The sequence below is a fragment of the Haemaphysalis longicornis genome, unplaced genomic scaffold, assembly GCF_048455015.1.
Source record: "Haemaphysalis longicornis isolate Haplotype H1 unplaced genomic scaffold, Haemaphysalis longicornis Haplotype H1 scaffold_80, whole genome shotgun sequence".
In the NCBI taxonomy this organism is placed as follows: Eukaryota; Metazoa; Arthropoda; class Arachnida; order Ixodida; family Ixodidae; genus Haemaphysalis; species Haemaphysalis longicornis.
In genome coordinates, this window is record NW_027526446.1 from 261,578 (window position 1) to 281,761 (window position 20,184).

General features: G+C 49.5%; 1 protein-coding gene across 1 annotated transcript in view; it reads left to right on the forward strand.

Moving 5' to 3' along the window:
* Positions 1 to 6,494: 6,494 nt before the first annotated feature.
* The window catches only part of Vps16a (vacuolar protein sorting 16), an 83,175-nt gene continuing 69,485 nt past the window's right edge, over positions 6,495 to 20,184 (forward strand). The window contains 5 exon segments of the mRNA XM_077682211.1: positions 6,495 to 6,605; positions 11,458 to 11,549; positions 11,734 to 11,834; positions 13,226 to 13,354; positions 15,367 to 15,511. Of these exon segments, the coding sequence (XP_077538337.1) occupies positions 6,553 to 6,605; positions 11,458 to 11,549; positions 11,734 to 11,834; positions 13,226 to 13,354; positions 15,367 to 15,511 (520 nt within the window). The 5' untranslated portion in view covers positions 6,495 to 6,552.

Below are 20,184 nucleotides of genomic sequence, written 5' to 3' on the forward strand. Positions count from 1 at the left end.
TCGCACCGCACTGCCCGTTCAAGCGTACCTGATTTCGGGGTCAGATCTCCGCAGATATGTAGTTTCCGGCGTTGACCCAGACGAGTCCCTGCACAGGTTCTTGCGGCAACACTTACGTGCACTAATCACAAGATCTTGCAAGCCCGGTACATGGGTCGCAGCCGAACATGCCTTGTCACCCTTCAGCACCCGACGTCTCCGCCAGCGCGCATTACATATTATGGCTGCATACTGCAATTCCGCCCTTACAAGTCAGGCGTAATATATTGCTACAGGTGCTTTCGGCCTGGCCATATGCGTACCTCCTGCCCTCAACCTGAAGACACCGCCGAGAAGTCCCAAGAAACTGCCAAATATAAATGTGGAGCCTGTAAAAAGGATGACCACGACGTCGCATCCAAGGTCTGCCCCGTTAAGCGCAAAGCTATCGAAACTCGTCGCAAGAATACTCGCGACCGTAAAGCGCCAATGCAAGACGGGTCCGACGGTGCGGTCAAGACTTCTAACCGGTACGTCATCTTGACTCCCACCGAGGAAGAGTTTCCTCCATTACGCGTGGATGATGAGCCCGAAGACGTTCTTACGTACAAGGACGCAGTCAAGCATGGCAAGGTACGGCGCAAACGTCAGAATCCACCGCATGAGTCAACTATGCCAGCTCCCGAGGAGGTGGTAGAACTTGAAAAGCGGATTGCTACGCTCCAGGAAGAGGTCCGACGTCTTCGTCACCGAAGGACTCTTCTGTCCCGCTCTTCTCAGCGCTCAGCAACCGCTTACACTCGCTCGTCTGCTCCTGCTACGCCTGTCCCACCCGTGTCATCGCCAGCGGGCAAGCTGTCTCCGATCGAACTCATCCATTTTGTGGCGCAGCAACTGCAACAGCTCTCGTCCGTTTTGCTGACTCACCTTTCATCGTTGCAGTGATCCAAACGAACCACAAGTGCGTGCTTCAGTGGAACTGCTGGGGACTCGCAAATAAGGCTGGGAAGCTTCGCTACCGTATGCATATCGGAGGTCTCCCCGTTTTGGCTCTGCTCCTGCAAGAGACCAACTCTCTTCCGAGTCTCCCCGGATTCAACGCCTACGCCTCGCCCACCATTCCGGATCGTCGGTGTAACAGTGTGAATGAACCTCCAGGCAAGGCTGCTGTCTATGTCGCCAGCTGCTACCCCCAGGCTCAGCTGAAATTAGAACCGTGGTGCAATTAATGGCAGGAAGTGGTGGCCGTGTTAGTGCGCCTCCCTCAAACTGACATCATACTGGTGTCATGTTACGTGCGCCTGCACAGCGGACGCTCCCCCGTGTTGCGTCTCGGTTGGAGTGAAAATCTTCCCGCGCACCCGGGGTGCGCAGTGGTGGTAGGTGGAGATTTCAACGCGCCACATCCGACTTGGGGATACCCCTACTCTAGCGCACGAGGAGGTCTGGTGTTGGACGCGTTCACCGATGCGCACCACCCGCGCAGCCCTTCGTACTCCCCTGACCTTTCTTGGTGGCTTTGAGCGCAGCCTGTGTCTTGGAATCGGGAGCCGGACTGCTGGGGCAGTGATCATTATCCCATCCGCATCGGTGTGGCTCCCGTTGTAAAAAGTCCGCACCGCCGCCGCTGCTGTGTCACAGCCTGGGACTTGTTTCGGAGAGCTCTGAGCACCTCATAAAGACCCATCTGATCCCCTGTATGTGCTACGTGCGGCTCTCCGGGATGCCACGCGGACTTCTTGGGTAGAAGAAAACAAGCCAACACCAGACCTACATCTCTTAAATTTGTGGGCTGCTCGCCGCCGAGCGGAACTGGCAGCCAATAGAGATCCTTCAAATCCAGAATTGCGCACCTCGTTGCACCGTCTGACGGCTGCAGCTCGCCGCCATGAGAAGTCTATATCGGCAACGGTGGCTGGACTGGTGTGCCTCACTAGGGCCATCCTCTACCATTATCTGGCGCACTTTTCGCCGTATGGAGCTCGGTGGACGCCCCCAAGAACCGGCTGCCAATGCGTGCCTCGCGTCTGGACGGACCCCGTGCCAGTTTGCTCCTCAAGTGGCCAAGGAGTTCTTCCCAAAGTACGACCAAGCTCCACCACCATTTGCCTGCTCACCTACTCTGCCCCCAGAGGCTGGTTCGCCTCCCAGTCAGGAAGACCTTGACGGGATTCAGGCACCATTCACCATGGCTGAGTTTCTGGCGGCAATAGACAAGGCGAAGTTACGCACAGCAGCAGGCCCAGACGGTGTGACTTACGAAGCGTTCAAGAACATCGACGGTCCAATTGTCTACAGTGGCTACTCGACTGGCTGAACGCTATCTGGACCTCTGGTGACGTTCCGGTCGCCTTGAAGCACGCCGAAGTAGTGCCAATACTAAAACCTGGGAAGCCTCCTGACCATCTGAGGAATCTTCGCCCAATCGCATTAACATCGACCGTCTGTAAGCTCCTTGAACGGATGCTAGCCACGCGCCTTACATGGTGGCTAGAACGATACGGATGGTACCACCCGGCTCAGATTGGGTTTCGTACACACCTTGGCACAGAAGACGGTCTAGACCACCTCTCATCTATGGTGCTCTTAGGTGGCAGATCGAACAAAATCCGCACGATCCTTGCTATATGGACGTCCAAAAGGCCTATGACAACGTGAGCCACGCTGCAATAATCAGTATTCTACAGTGGCTCCTCCTTCCACCATTGGCTGGTTGAACTTTATTTGAGCCCATAGAGGGGTCACCATCAAGGCGGCCGATGGGGTGGTCCCCTATTCTCGGGGCCCGTATGCTTCCAGCACCTCCAGGCCCCGAGCAACGAGGGCTATGTGGGTCGGCACGATAGGGCTGGACCGCAAGATCTCCCATCGCTCTTTCGGTGAAGGGTTGGGTGAGGTGAGGGAGGTCAGTGGTGAACATCGTTTGCATATACGAGGCAGAAAGTGTCCGGTATTTCAGCCAGCTTCCATGTCAAAGGCAGCATGGCCACGTTAAATAGCACTGGGGACAGCACAGAGCCTTGAGGCACGCCTTGCTCCGAAACAAAGTGTCCCACGCATTCTTTTCCAATGCGGACTTAGAAGGAGCGGCTCTGAAGAAAAGACGCTACGAAACGGCATACTGCTGGTGGAAGGAGGCCGCTCGAGCCTTCTCCATCCGCATTGGAAAAGAACGCGTGGGATACTTTGTTTCGGAGCGAGGCGTGCCGCATTGGAAAAGAATGCGTGGGACACTTTGTTTCGGAGCGAGGCGTGCCTCAAGGCTCTGTGCTGTCCCCAGTGCTATTTAACGTGACCATGCTGCCTTTGACATGGAAGCTGGCTGAAATACCGGACACTTTCATATTCCTCCTTCCACCAGCAGTATGCAGTTTCGTAGCGTTTCGTCATTTTCCCATAGGCGAAAATTGTTTTTATTTATTTTCAGAATACACAGGTAAGTACCATCGTTGCTCCCGGTATCAAACAAAATAGGCCACAAATTACGACCTTCGTGGCAAGTTTGAGCGCGAACAGAGCGGCGGTTCGCTCAGAAAAAAATTTTAAAGTGTTCCAATAGACCCTATGCGAAATTGCTTGGTGATCTAGCAACACTGATGTAAACAAGACCGTCCGCCATATTGGTACGGGCGACGACCGCGAAGTCTCGTATTGTTTACTGTGGAAGAGTAGGTGACGGTAACGCGGTATGGCTCAAACTGGACTGCGTTTTCCGGGTCCCGACCACGGATTGTGGACGAAGGACTCGTCTGCGCTGCCGACTGTGTCTGAGGACTCGCACCACTCGTGGTGCCGCGCCGAAGACCCATCCGAGCCCAGCGCAGCAGGGCATGCCGCCTAGCCACCGAGCCGCATTGCTCGCCTTCATCGGTGTGGACAAACACGTGCGACTCGCAGTAAGTAAAGCTTTGTTTTTCCTTGACGCGAGTTAACCGGTATGAGCATTTGTATAGCACTTTGTTCACCGTTGTTTACCATGTAAATGCGTAGCGGGGACCCTGTTGCAGTAACCCTGAAAGAGGAAAGCGACAATCGCCAGACCGTACCACTAGTGGGTGGATTAGGTATTTTCAAATGCTGTACATGGAATTTACGGGACGATTTTTGGCGCAGATGTTCACGGAAAGGTTGCGGCCGTTTTCCGTGACGGTCGTCAGCCGGCGCGTTTGCCGCAAAGCATTCGTGCTTTGCGGCGAAGTCAACTACAAAAGTGCACATGCGCCTTGAATTTTCTTTTTTGTGTGTGTTTTCATTATTTATTGCGCATGTCCTGCCGCAAAAATCTGTTTGTGCGTCTGGCTTGTCCTTTTTTGGCAGTGGGGTGGTTGTGGTAGTTTCTAAAGCGCATGTTTTGAGTGTGCCCGAACAGATAATACCGTAAAACCTCGTTAGCTCGAACTCACTGAACTAAAAAAAAAAAAAAAATTCGATGGGTCATCGGTATAGCCAGAATGTTTACTTGTTTATATCGAAAGGTTTTGGAAGTGAGTTCCAGATAATCATAATCTTGCTTGCTTAAGTTATGACGAACACGAATATGCGGGTACTGGTATCATTACCCACAATGAGGTTCTCTTGAAAGTACATTAACAAAGCATGCAGCGATACTTGCACGCTCGAACTTGAAAAACATTTTTGACATCATTGCTGTTTGAGGTGTAGATTATTGCCCTTGCAACAGTGTTAAGAAAGACACAAAATCTTGTCATTTTGAGTCTGTTCCTTGCGGCCACTGCTTTCTGCTCTGTCCCTTTAGCATAAACTGTAGCGGACTAGTCCTGTTCTTCCCTGAGTGCTATTTACTGTTACTCTCTCTGTTCTTGCAGGTTGGGCCTCATCCATGTGGTTAGCAGCTGCTTTCGCTCCCAGAGAAAAATTGACCGGCCCTATATGTTGTGTGCCTCACCTCTGAGACGGACAGTGGGGAGATTGTGGAGGCAGCGTGCGAGTGCCCGGCGGGTTGCAGTGGAGCATGCAGTCACATCCTGGCAGCTGTGCACCTACTCGTCCTCTTGCAAGCCCAAGGTTTTAAAGAGGCGCCACCGGAGCTTGCGTGCACAACTGCCACAACAGTGGGGACGTCTGAAACAGCAGGGCATCAAGCCAGCGAGTGTCCAAGACATTGACAGAAGAATCCCGCAAGAAAATGGCCCCTCCCTTCCCTTGCCAATGCGTCTGTTCGGCGCACGTCGAGTGCAGGAGCAATGCGAGCAGCAATAAAGTGCCGTGCAAGCGCTCGGGAGAAAACTTGGTAGCTTTTGGAATGGGTTTTTTGCCTCAGTTTTGCTGGCCTCACCCCCCCCCCCCCCCCCCCACACACACACACAGTAACAGAGACAAGGACGGGCATGGCACCTGGAGGGTCACCTATGAGCTACCAGCAAGCATTCAAGCCACATTTCGCCGTGGTCATCTCGCGAGCACGCAGCGGCTGGGCAACGTCGTGTTTACTAGACAGCTGCATGCAGGGGTGCGCGAATGCTTCCCTTTGTTCCATTTATATCCACAGTTTGCTATACTGCACGCGCTAGAAATCAGCGAAGTATTTTAATTTACTTGGATTTTTACTGTGGATACAAAAAAAAGCAAAAGCACTCAAGCTGATGCGCGGCGGACTGATGCAACTCTGGCCGTTTTTTTTTTGTTTTTTTTTATGAAAACTTGAAAATTGTTTCAGCTACCTACATCAATGGCCACTATCATTACGTCGGAGGCATGCATGCAGTATGTGACCGACTAGAGGAGTGAGAGTGTATTTTAGTCGCAAAATATTCGACAGTAAATACATCGCGGCTGAAATGACAATGGGCAACAAGTTAACTTGACGTAAACAAACCTGTCAGCCCGGCAAATCGGAAACCAAGTGCAGAAACTCGAATTTTCTAACGTCAGATCATCATAAAACAGCGTACGCCACTTCCGCAACGACACGCGGCTAAATGCACCGAAAAGAAACTAACAACATACTCCGATACCGTGCGCGCCCGCCACAGAGGAAATTTTCAACCGCGCCGTGACGGCGTAGTGCGGCAAGAAAAGTTTACAGCCCTAGGTAAGATAAAGGCTCGTGTAGGGGCTAAGCGGTACCATTTAACAATGAAATGAAGCGGGCGTAGAGCCACAGGGACGAGTGAAGAAATAAAGCCTAATTTTGACAACGTGTGGTACTGTTTCCCCGCTCGAGCGCCGCTGTCAGTCATAAATAGGTGACGCACGCTCAGGCTTCATTTATAATACAAAGGCTGAACCACGGAACTCCAACGCAGCTGTATTTTTCATCCGGACAGCGACTACGAAATCCCGCGCTTAGCGAACCAATGACAAATATTCGCTCCCAGCGCATCGCGCTCAGCGTGTCACAAAGGTTGCTCGCGCCGGCATAGTTCGCGTCAGAAAGTTCGTTCAAGAGTGTGGAACTTCACGTGCCTTTTCTCCATCTGGACAGGTATTTTCCCGTTGCGTGCACTGCAGCACGTAACACCCTGAATTTGACAAACGAAACCGAAACAAACACATCTTGCGTACTTCGGTTTGCCGGTCAAGTCAACCAACCCTGTTAGGGGCGATGCCAAAATGGCGCTGCACACAGCTGATTGGAGTCCGCTGGGCAAAGATGTTTATTACAGGTGTGTTTTGTCTCAACTTCTCCATCAAAGCAAGGGTGCGCAAACGCTGCCTGTCTGATTAAGGTTCCTTGACTTTCGTCTACAGTGGCATTATATACTTTCCCGCTGTGTTGGTCAAAGTTCGGGGCGGACGCTTGTTGTTGAGACGAGATTCCGCGAAAGTTTTGTTTTGACAATTACTGCAGCATTTAAATTGCATTGAGACGTGTGTTACCCTTCGCCTGTCTGTGACTGCATTTAGTGGTTCATGCAAATTTTTAAATTTTGCTATTACAGCTTTCGTAACGCTGCGATGTTTCTTTTCCTCAGAGTGTTTGGGTTGCCACAATAACCATTCTGTTTTGTACCTGTAATTGTATGAATTTCATGACCACCGGAATTCCAGGTAGGACCACGTTGAAACATTTGCGAGTTATAACGCGAACCCCAGGTGGTGCGGCGAACGTCGGGGCCAGTGGTCAGAAAGTACACTGGAGTTTCCATAAGAAGTAATGCTATGGTGGTGGCACGTCAGTGAGCGAAAAGAAGAAGAAAAAAAAGGTAAAATGTAGCAGACGGAACAATTCCCCAATCTGACTTGGCCAATCCCCCAGAGTGGGTACGCGCCACTGAGTTTTGGCTCCAACCATCCAACCAACCAACAACGCGCCTAGAAGGTTGCAGTGCCATAGTTCCCATTTCCTAGACAATGTTTCCCTGGTCCCGCGAAGGGAAGCCACCTGACACCTTGAAATTGTCCTCCTTGTGTGTTAGTTTCATGCGACAACACAGCTGCTTATTTCAATGGCTTTCAAGTTAATTAAAATGCCTGGTTTGTTTTCCCATCTGTAATGGGTGTATGAGTAAATCGAGTCCCATTTTCCAGACGCGGCTGACTGACTGACTTTTCCAGTAGTTGGAAAAAAAAAACAAGACCTATGGGAAAAGAAACAACATTACAGAATCGCCTGTGATTTCTCCCCCTTTTCTTCTTTTGAACTTCTTCTTGAGCTCTTTGAACTTCCATTTTGTTCAACTTCTCATTGGCCAAACCTGACAAAAAGGGACAACAGCGTTGAAGGGCTTGATTCAGTCTTCCAAAGTGAACATACTGGAAACAGCATGCAAACTGGATGGCAAGAAATACAATAAACACGAGCGCTGACGAGCAACTTTTATTTATTGCGGCAGGCAATAGATATAAAAACATATGTGGCATTACACTCGGCACTATAAAAACAGTAAACGAGGCAACAAGGACTTGAAAAGTGAACACAATTAATAATGAAACACGGACGACTAGGGCACAAGGAGATAAACTGGCTGCTGATTGAAGCCCCGTATCTGTCAAGATATTCAACCTCACCGGCAGGAAGAAGGGGTGCTGACACAGCGATCAGCGGCAATTACAAAAACCCATAAATATTGCGCGTGTCCCGTTACCTTTTCAGTATCTGGATCACCTCAAATTGTGGTGAAGCGCTGCATAAGATCGCTGCTGGGGGATGCCCTCGGGAAACGTAATTTTTAGGCTTCTGTTGACGCATGTCTTCCCCACATGAACTGACGCACGGCTTCATCATGGCAGGCCACAAATCGTTCTACGTGCTTTTTTACGCATGTCCATCTTAACTGGGCATTTCTCACCGTTTTTCACATCTGTGCCAATTATTTTGGGCTCTGCTGAATCAGCCAGTGCGCCATGCACTGAAGGAATTGCATTCTGCTGCCTCCCCATGCCTTTCTCACGTGGCATCGGATTTTAAGCTTGTCAGCAGAACACTGCCACCACACAGGGTATCCCGCCATCTGCAGCCTTTCTCCCTGAGGGCATTCAAAGGTCGTCAAGCACGACATAGTCACTCCAGTGCTTCGGAAAGCGGTTGCGCTGTCATGACCCTACCTTCTCGGGCCGTGGTTGTCAATGTTTCACCACGTATCGGATCCACTTTTTGTGCATCTTTGTTGTTTCGTTTACTGCTTTTATGACATCAAAGAACATCGCATGTGTTTTTCCATTTACTGCCTGACGCAGTAAATAAAAGCCAGTTGTTAGTCAGTGCTCCTGCTTGTCCTTCTCGCCCTCCTGCCTTCGCGCCGTTTTCCGTATGTTCAGATCATACCAACTAGCCTGACATGGTACTCTTCCAGGGTGTTGTCTGATCTCATACAACATGCGTTTGAATTTCCTTTATACGCACTGCTTTCCAGCAACAGCTCGCGAAATATAAACTCCAGGCAATGGAGAGCAGTTGGGGACTTCCCTGCACGTGAAAAGTTCTAAGGCGGGAAATTCAAATTTTGGGCGTTTTTAAAAAAGTGCCTTATCTACATTGGGCTGTGAGGTGCACCTGGGGACCTGGGTGCGGGCTGAAATTTGGACACACCGACATTTTCGTACTTCAGAAGCAGAAAATTAGAAAGTTCATCTTTTCTTGAGGCTAGATAATATGTACCGGTGCAGGGCTCTCTGGCACAAACAACCATCACACAACAGGTCAGCATGACAGATTTTGGTGAAGGATGCACATGATTTTTTGAATTACTGCATCTAAAAAGTTATGAGGTATGAGCTTTTAAAAAGTCGAGCACTATCGATGAGGTTCACCCTCCCTCCACTCCAAATCTATTTTAAAGACGATAGTCTTTCTTGGGCTACTTAAACGCAGAAATTTTGGTCTGTCTGTGCCCGTCTGCGACTCGATTCAGCCACCTGGCCAAAGTGAAACAAAAGCTGCTCAGTAGTCTTGTATAGCCACAGCCATAAGTCCGGTGTGAATGTTCATACTTGTCGACATTGTTGAACAAGACATTACGCCAATATAAGGCAAAAAAATCAATACATCAATGATATTTAAAGTGTTCCCTTACAAAAGAATTCATGGATGCTTGATTTTCACGAAATGAAATACTACATCCACTGAAGAAAAAAAATTCACTCCGTCGCCTGCTGTTACCCGCGCCTCTATAGGTTCTGGCAGAATTTTAAGAAATCAAGCAACAACAGTTACGAAAGGTTCCACGTTCTGCTTGGAACGCACGTGGACTAGGGCAACGCGGTTATATAAACGGTTATATGGACGCCGTAATTCAAGGGCGTCTCCGCCGTATGGCAGAGTGGGCATCGAGGCACCCGGTCTGGAGCAGTGGAACACGGTAAATTTAAATTGACTTGAGCAAACCTTTAGCATGTTTGTCTTGGGAGGAGCGCGATGGAAAAGGAACAAAATGAGAGGTGAGTGGGAAAGTGAAGGGAGGCATTTGCATAGCAAATATCGACAAAAGACTCGTATTTTGTCGACGTTTCCAATAAAAGGAGCAGATACACAGCCAGTTTTTTTTTTAATTTTTAGGTTAGTAGCATCTTCTTGCACATTTTTAGGGCACATTTTTTAACCCTTTCACTGTCGGGTGTTTCTGGCCATGATGCACCCCCAGTGTCGGCTTGGTTTCCGAAATATGAGGGAAGGAACATTGTTATTTATTTGACTATGATAGTGTCCGGGGGGTAACGTGTCAAAAGGAAAGAGCGTGGGTGAGAAATCGCCTTTCTTCCAGATATTTTCAGCTGGCCCTGCAGGCTTCCGGGACTACAACCGCACCGTTTCAACATCGTAATCTGACGCTGGGCAACTCGCACCCCTTCCTTGGATGAGAATCTCACAATGCGAATCCAAGCTCGGCTCGTATTTGGATCAGAATCGAAGCACCATTGCTCCTGTCCGCAGTCGAAGGCCCCTCGCGGTCAGCAATCCGAAAATAACCGTGCTCATGGAAGGAGCACTTTCAGCATCCCGCGCAGCGCACAGAAATGAGCGAGCGAAAGCCGTGATTGATTCATGTTTCGGTCTATTGGAGAAGCAACACCGAGCTGTGCTAACCTAGCGTGCCGTAGGAGCAACGGGAACAGAATAACAACAACAACAAAAAAAAAACCTAGAAACCCATTGCACAACCACCCTTGCACCCCTAATCGCACGTGTGCCGCATGGTCACTCATCCCAACAGAGTACAGCGTGCGGAACAACCAAGCCCCCCAGCAATAAAGGGTGGGTGCGGTCGCTCCGTACTCTTCAATATAGGCTGTATTCACTGGCGAGGCACGCATGCAGGCAACCATGTCAGTGCGCCGTCACTGGATTGCAGTACTTGTCCGTGCTAAGCACGTGATGTGTGTTGGACGTTCCAAACTCTACCCAACCGGACACAAAGTAATGCCTCGACTCCAATGAGATTGCAATTAATAACATCTCTCTTGACACCACCATTGAGAATTGGGTTGAAAGAGATCCTGAGCCCGAATGCATGCACAGAACATCACGGTGGTGGTGGACAAAACGAATAGGTGGCGACGAATGTGCGGAGATGGGCATGGAAAGGGAAACAAGAGGCAGGGAGCAGGTGTCTCCCTCAAGAGCCCTGGGAGCCTCTGGATCGTTACTGTCCTCAATGCCAACTATAAAAAAGCAGCGTGCCTTTCACCCTTTCGCTGTCAGTGACGCACGAGTACGTTTCCGCATTTCCCTTCCGCAGTGTCACTGACGTACCGGTGGGTTCTCTATTGTGAGTTAAAAAATTCGCACCATCTGCCGAATCTTTCTAGTGGCTCGTATTTTTTTTCACTTTTGCTGCTGCGGCAGCGTTCAGCTTCATGTTCAGCCAAGATAGCTCTTGTAACTCGAACAAAAACAATGCGGACAGTGGGGCAAAGAAAGAGAAACACGCAAAGCGTGCCTATGTCCTGTGTTTTTTCTTTTTGTCCCGTCTACTCTCTTTTCGAGTTGGAATACACCAACAAAGAATCCTTCTGCATTTTAGCTTTCACGATGTTACATGCTACATCGCGCCACCCGATCCGTTTCTTGCGCCGCAGGAAGTTCGAGCTTTACTCCATGGACTGGCAGTCACAGAATGTGGAACTTTCGGATTTCATAGTCGCTGCTGCACCGTTTGGAGGGCCCATCGGTGAGCACACTGCCTTTCTCTTATGTGGGGCAGTACCTCCCTGAAATCTTTTTCCAGGGGCATGTTCTTGTGTATTAAAGTAGCTATTGTGTTGCAGCTATTTATTTATCTTCTTTGAGCTCTCTGTATTGCCTTAGGACAATTAAACAACTGGTGCGACCTAAAATGCATGTTCCCGTTTCAGCCCTTATCAGAGATGACCGCAAAGCCGGCCGGATCAAGCTTGGCAGTATACGTCTCATACACCTGTTCTCAGCAAGCGGGAAAACGTTGGGGAACATCAAGGTATGTTGTCTGTGCATGTATCTTCGTTATGAAACTTACCTGACGATCACACAAAAACGAAATGCAAAATTGCGCTTTGCTTGGCCTTGCCACATCTGCTGCATTACCCGCCGCGATGGCTTGGTGGCCGAGGCATTGTGCTGCTGAGCCCAAGGATAAGGCGGGTTCCATTCGTGACTGCGGTGGCAGGTTTTGTGGAGGCGAAAAGCCAAAGTGCCCGTGTGTTCGAGATATCGGCGCACGTTAAAAAGTCCAGGTGGTCAAAATTAATCCGGAGCCTTCCACTATGGCACGCCAAATCGCCTGTGTAGCGTTGGTGTGTCAAACCTCATAACCAAGTTTGGCTAAAATTATCATTGTAATTGTGATAACTTATGTTTAGCAACCAGCACTGTTATAGTTTCCCTCTCCTGTGGCTGCCTTGCTAGCTCCACCTCAGAATAGCTGGGCTTGTTACGAAGCTTCCTTGATGATGATGCCACTGACGGGCACAGGATAAACAGATTGCATCCTTCCCACAACTCTGCAAAGTAAATGAGAACGAACAGCTGCTCTTACTTCTTGCAGGTCTAATACCCCCGTCCTGCACAAGCCCCAAAACACATCCCCATGGTTACAAATTTAAATGCCATTTGCGTTGAGGTAATTTGGGGTGGTAGAAGTTCCCTGCGGGTCATTTGGACTAAACTTTCGCACTGTGCAGCGCAACTCTGAGCACGGAAAGTTAAGATGAGAATCGTGCAGGATGCTTACGGGTGGTCGATAGCTCCGCATTGCAGCTGCTTTTGCATGTGCTAGTTCCTCGCCTGTTTGGAGGGAAAATGAAAAAAAAAACAGTGAGGAGAGGGATCTTGACTCTCAGCAAACACACATTGAAGGGGTGCTGTGAACCAAGCATCTTTGCAGTTTCCCACTGAAGTGCCCCTGATGCTGTGCCTCCACACATGTGCATGGAAGGCTGAGAAAGTGAAGCTCAATCATAGGGGTCACGTGGCAGTGTTTGGTTCTTCACGCTGGGTTTCCTCGGGAGATTTGCCGTGGAGGAATTCCCTTTGTTGGTCTGCAACTTTGACTATGTGATTTTTCACTCTGCTCGAATGGCCAGATGAGACTTGTGTTACCTCTGTCCAGCTTGCAGAGTGATAAAGTGAGGTGAGCAGTACGATTTATTTGTTTTGATGTGCCTACCAGGCACTGTGCCAGCAATTTTGCAGCTTGCGAACAGGGTATGAGTTGGTGAAGTAACGAGCAAGTTTGAATGCAGTTGGTTTTTAACTGGGGCTGGTGCTGTATACATATCATCCTGTGCTCTGTTTCCTTTCCCCTGGTTGCCTCTCCGAGTCTTAACCCCTATGGGAGGACCATGCAAGGGTGCGCACTCTGTCTCGCAGCATGATGCCGGCAGCATTGTGGCCATGGGTTGGTCGAATGTGGAGAGCCTGGTGGTGGTCCAGAAGGATGCTGCGGTCACCGAGTACACCCTGCAGGGAGGCATTCAGACGACCTTCACAATGGGCCAGGTCAGTCACAACCCCTCCTTGCTCTGCCTGCTTGCACGTCCGAGACGACAGTTGTTCGGCACACTCTATGCGTGCACACGTCGACCGAAGGGGCTGGAGCTAGAGAGAATCGACGCGTACTCGAATAACGTGACGCCAAAACTATATTTTCAGTGGGGGGACTGAAGTGATTTTTTTTTTAATTTTTTTATGTACTTCAAAATTTTTATGCTAATAAAATCAGTTTCGCTTGAAAGAAAAAAACTGGACTTCTTTTCTATTAACCATGTAAAAAAATGTTTTTCTTACCCACTGCTTATTCTTATCTTTAAATGGTGTGTATTATACAATCATTGGATAAAAAATAAACAGGATGGGGAAGGGGGGAAGAGAGAGAATGAGTTGTGAGTGGCCATCTTAGTCAAGGTAGGCCGCGTACTATTAAGCAAGAAATAGAACGAGTTTTCACTGACCACATGTTTATGCGCATTTGACATATTATTCAAGCAACACAATCTTTGGTATGTTTATACCCTGGCGCAGAAAACAAGCGTAATACAAAGGCAACAATGGCAATACCACAGTACAGACAGCCACGCTATAGTACATGCATACAATTGCCAATATTGCACACAAGCAGCAGACTTATCAGTCAGTGGTGTTACTGCTATAGGGGCCAAGGTTGGCCAAAAAAATACTTCAGCGTTCGCCGTAATCGTGGAAACACTCGCTCAGAACGAGAGAGACTCCAGCGTTTGCCGTAGTCGTGGCAACACTTGTTCGGAACGAGAAAGACACATCATAGCGTACGCCCCTCCAGGTGATAATGATTATCACTTCCAAAAAAAGTGAAAGAAGCTCACACTTACAGCAAAAAGGGCGGAGTGAAGGTCATTGCAGCAGCGAAGCAGAAGCAAATCACCTGCAATTGTGGACCTAAACCTTCGTGATGATCGTGAAGGTTGCGTGCAGCTTCGCTACCTTCAAGTCGGACGCGTTAGCGTGACCTTCCTTCATTTTTTTGTATATGTCGTTGCTCCCATGGGGCTCCGTGGAAGGCTGTGCAGCATGATGCTGTCAATGTTGTTTCGATTTTGCTTATACCTATCTGCAGTTGCAGAGCTCTTACAACATTTGGGCACCTGTCATTTCTATTTTCAAAAAAATCAACCTCGCCTTCTTTTATTTTGTGTAACATCTAGCTATTTTTTCCACCCAAAAACTTAGAAGTGACAAGTTTGAGGGGAACTTTGCAGCACAGAGTACCTGTAAAAAAGGTGCCCATGGGAAATGATAGCAGGAAAGTGATATTGGACGACTGTCAAAACCGCGTGCCAAGTTCCACGAACTGACGGCTCTGAAAGTCTGGGAACAACATATTGTGGTTTGCAAAACTACCACGAAGAATAAATTGCGAGACGATCTCGTGCGAATCCATTCTAGGTGGAGCAAGCAGCCTCTTTTGGTTCATTTGCGTGACCAAACAGACCCATGGGAATCTTGCTTGTTCTGTGTTAGCGCAAATTCCTGCTTATAAAGCGCTTTTCGATGCACAACTCTGAGGGCATGGGAGATTTTACTAAGGCACACAGATTTATTGCGGTCAGCCCACCTTGACTGAGAAGTCTGCAGGTTTCAGTAACATGCTTGGCCATAAAATTGGACGCAGCTAACAGTTTATGGTGATTAACGTTGTAAGGCTCGTAAAAGCACCTAGGCTGTTTAAAAGCATGAGAACTCGTGTCAACTTGCGCTCTTGCAGTGGACTTTGAAGGTGTAGTGAAGGATTCTGTCATACATGTAGTCCCCCCTCTGCATGTGGTGTCATCAAAGAGAAGAGCGGAAAATATTTAAGGAATGTCGGGCTGCTGTAGCACTTGTCGTGTTAGAGAGAGCCACCTTTCCTGTGCTGCCCTGCTCTTTCAGTGAGCAGCTTAAGTTTAAGTTCATACTATCAGAATGAAATAGAATGAAATAGCGGGCCTGAAGTGCCTGTGCGCATTGGTGGTGGGTACGATTCCCCTCTACTGCAGGCTCCCCGAGACACGGGCGTCCTGGAAGCCCGGGTGTTCTCCACCAACAAGCGGACGGCCGTGGTGGTCCTGACGGGGTCGTACAAGTTCTTCCTCGTGGAGAACATCTCCAGCTACAAGACCTGGCAGCTGGGGGAAGTGCCAGGCACGTATGCCCCCCCTATCTTCTCCTTGTGGGCCCAGCTGGGTGCCGGAAAATGAGGCTGGCTTGAAGCTGGGTGAATATAAGCGACTGTGTAACTGCTTGATTTATAACTATAACCCTGTGTGAATGCCACAAATTTATCACCGAGGTGAACAGAAAAAGATACTGTAGGTCGTGTTTCGATACACAGTCAAGCCCACTTGTAGCGATGCCGTTTATGTCTCGGACGTAATGATGAACAGCTATGGCACCGTCCACTTTTGTATGCATTCTATGGTAAAATAAACCGCTTATTACAATGCTCCAGCACTGCGATATTGGGTATGACGATTAAATCCAGTTGCAGCGTGCACCGAAAATGCGAGCAGCTGCCAGCACCGCCAGCACACGGTGTGCATCCCTTCCACCCCTCAGAAAACGAGTCGACTGTGCCACTTGCGAAGGAGTGAGAGGAGAGGGAGAGCAACTTTCCTACACAGCGCCGCCGCTTTAACATCGCCCCACACCTGCTTGCGAGCTCAGGCGCCGCACATCACGCATTTGCCCGTTGTATCACGTGCATGCCACTTTGAATTTGACTGGGTGCCTCTTCAACTGCCTCCGTTTTTCCGCGGAAGGGACGTCAGGGCCAATTTATCAGAAACGCCCGAGTGCCCGCTGAAGAGGCGAGCGTTGCACGGATATGGGCTGCGAGCAGCAGTGACAGTGACGACTCTAACGCCGCGGTTGCCCAGCCTACGAAGGTAGCTTCTTCTCAGGAGTCCCAGCGCATGATACAGACCCTCAGGGACTTTGTTTCCACCAAGGACTTTTTGCTCAGCTAGGTGAAGCACCCATAGATGCTCTTCAAAAAGACGTGCGCTAGCTTTGCGTGCAGAAAACAAAGCTGACCAACTGTGGCATCTTTTCTGCAAATAAGTACTACCCGTAAAATTCCGAGCAAGCGCCCCCACCCGTGCAAGCGCCCCCCCACCACTTCAGTGCTAATTTCAAATTTCCGCGCCATTCCGGGAAAGCGCCCCCCCTCCCTCCACGCAGTTATCACGCACCACGTGCAGGCAACACTGGCTTGCTTAAAGGGACCCCGAAAAGCTTTGTGAAGGTGGCAATCAAATGCATTGAGGTGGTAGATCACATAACGGGGGATTTTTGAGCCAAGTGTGAGCCCCATACGTTGTACAGATAATTTGTAAACAATTTTTGAAGATCGCCTTTCTCAGGCGATGAGCGCGACGCCGCAGCGAGCCGACCGCGGGTGACGCAACGGCGACCGTGGGTGACGCAACGGCGATCGCTGCTGACGCAACGGCGAAGGCGCCCCCTGATTCGCCCAATCGCCGGCAAGGTCGCCGCCGCCGGCGTCACTGTCATTGGCTTCCGGCTGCTCTTCCTCCTTCCTGCGCGATCCCAAGGCAAGGCGGCAAAGGCGGGTCCGCAGTGATTGATGCGAGCCTAGGCGCAGGAATGTAGCTAGCTGCTTTGAAGGAGGCAGAGAGGGAGGAGGAGTCGATCGGCAAGTGGGGAGAGGTGCATTTAATTGCTTCTGGCGCAGCTAATACTGAATGTAGATCAATAATTCCAACGGCATTGCATCGCTATATTGGTGCTACGTGACAACACAGGCCTTTTGTAACTTCTACAGAAGGCTTTTCTGGGTCCCTTTAAGCCAGTCTAAGAATCCAATCCAATCTGCTTCAACTGAATGCTACACGCCATTTGTTTCTTCGTTTTGGCGGTGATAGGTCATGCATTCCTACACAGTGGCAAAGAAAATCGAGGTGATCCGATGGCACCGAGAGCACGGGAAAAACGTGCACCAGACCTCTCGACAGTTCAAGCTCGACCGAAAGCGCATACGTGAATAGGTGAAGAATTTCGACAATCTCCTGCAACAAAACTTCGGAAAAGCAAAACTTCGACGGAAGCTAAGCAACGGCGCCCCAGTGTTCAGCGAGTACGTGGACGATACGCTGTTCGAGTTCTTAGAGCGCGAAAGAAGCGCGGGACGCGCCGTTAGCAACCGGCTGCTGTCTGAAGAGGCTGTGAAAATAGCAAACAGCATGCAGTTAGGTAACTTTGTAGCTTCCAGCCACTACATAAGCAGGTTTGGAAGCAGCGGTTCGGCGTTGCAGTGTGCCACGCCATGTACGAGAGTCGGAGGACGCCCGAGGAATCTGCGGAGGCATTAAGCGCCTTCCGAACTTCCGCGAACTTCCTGCGATGGCGAAATGACGTCCGAAGGCAACTTTAAGAAGCCGCCACGGCAGCAGGTCCTTGTGGCGCGCTGCATCAAGGGGTGCGGCATTGCAAACGCAATCGATGGCTCCGAGGACGGCGACCTGCACGGCGGGCTGGCAGATGTCGGAGCCGTGGTGCCAGAAGACCGGGGCGGACTGAAAGACAAGTGCGCTGAACTGTTTTTGGCTACAGACTCTGAGGAGCCTTTCGATGGTTTCGAAAGTGACGAACAGCAGTAAGATCAAGCCGTGGCACCCGAAGACTGAGGCAGCAGAGTGCAGCGAACTTTTTTTTTGCTGCTAAGTTTTCCAGTGGTTTCCAAAGTAACTAACAGTAACATCTTTTGCGTAATAAAGTTCATCTTCCTAATGAAAGTTTAAAACCACGCGCACTGCGTTTGTTTTTTCGTAAAAACAATTGTCGCCGCCATCTTGAATTTTGGTGCCGTTCCGGGATAGCGCCCCCCCTTCACTTTGCCGGTAATTCCGCCTTGCTGAGGGGGGGCGCTTGCTCGGAATTTTACGGTAGTAGCACAACCTTGCTTGCATGTGAAAAAAAAATGTCTTGCTCTCTGCTTCGTCTTTTTCTGTTGCAGCCCGCTTATAACAATTATCGGTTATAACGATGAAATTTCCTTGGCACTTGAATATTGTAATAAGTGGATTAGACTGTATGAATGCTAGAACCCCAATAATATGACTTTGTTTGGACCACATGAAAACGTACGATCAGGGTGTGGGTAGCTTAACACATGGTCTGGTGAGACGTGTTCAGTAAAAACTTGTTTAAAGTACTGCATTTACTGGGCAACTTGTGCCCTCGCATAATTTGCTAACACCTACCATAAACTGTGCTCCGTGTAATTTACAAGCCCCCTGCTTAGCTCCCGAATTCCTCAGAGAAAAATGAAGTTACTCTCTATATTTTGTGCGCTCTCACGCTGTTCTATGCTAGCTTGCCAGCCGTGCACTACTTGAGAAGGCCAACAGGGCTGAAGAAGGCGAGAGCACAAGAAAGATGCCTGCAAGCAAGTCGTAGGGGAAGAGGGAAGTGTACGTCGGTTGTTTGAGAAGACGGGAGCAGCAACTGGCTGATGCAAGAGTGGGTGATGCGGACTGTTGTAGCCCCGTAGTCTTCTTTGGCACTTGTCCACTTGTTTCGATCCTATTGTCAAATGTCAGTGGCATCAGAGGCAGGAAAGAAACAGAGGGTAAAGCAGTGAAGGGACGGAGTGGTATTGGAGAAAGAGAAGGCAAGGAAAACAGCATGGAAGATGGGAGGGATGCTCGACCGTCATTGGGCCGTGGTTGGAAGCGAGACATGCGCACTCGCGCATTATATTCTTGCTCACTCGCTGAACAAACATACGGGGGTCACCGCAATTTTATTCTACGAGTTCTGGAAACAAGAGGGCTTTTCGAATACCAGGTTCCCAGCAAGTTGGTTGGTTTAGAGATGCCCAATTTTCCAAAGCTCAGTTATGTTTGTGTGAAGCCATGTGCACCTCCACTTGTTTGTATTGCAACTTCCCAAATGGTGTGTGCAAAGTAATGCAAGTGCTGCAATGGCTGTAATGTAAATTAATGCTTTGGCATTTCATGGAGTTCAGGGCACTTAACAAAAAAAAAAACTTCATTTGTGTAGGTAACTTAATTTTTGCATCTTCAAGTGTAAGTATAAAGTGAACAGGAGAGGTCAGACTTTTATTTGGCAAAAAAAAAAAGAAAATAAAAAACTGGAGCAGAGTGCAGCTATAGTCTCCCTGGACACTGAATTCAACCACTGCCTGACTTGAAGAACGTATAGAGGTGTAACTCGTACTTGTGTGGATTGCATTGCCAAGCACCTTGCTTAAATTTTTTACTAGGGGTGTGCGAATATTCGAAACTTCGAATATTCGATTCGAATTTTTTGGTATTCGATTCGATTCGAACGACACTTTTATTGTTCGAAATATTCGAACCACCCAAAACTAAAAAAAAAAAAATTCAGAGCGTGTCTGTATCGGTGTTTATTTACAGTGGACTCTCGATTATACGATTCTGGGGGTGCGAATTTCGGGATGATACGAATTTCCGAAAAGTCCCGGCTAAATTGCATCGTTTGCAATGGGAAAAATTTCGGCTGTTACGAACGGACCTGCGCGGCCCGGCGGAAGAAACGAACGAGCCGGCGAGGCACCCGACTGCCGAGCGAGCAAGGGACGGCTCTCGCTCCCCTGTTTGTCACGGCCCGGCCTGTTGTTTTCTGCTCGCGAAATCGCTCTGCGCACGCCCAACGCGCTGACACCGCCGCGAAACCACCCCCACGCTGCGCGCGGCGCGGCCGGCGGCGTCAACCTGGCGTCGGCTCCAGCCGCGCAGTGGCGCGGGCGCTCGTGTGACCGCTTCTAACCGCTCTTTAAAATGCGGCTCAAGGGAGACACGAAGTTGCTT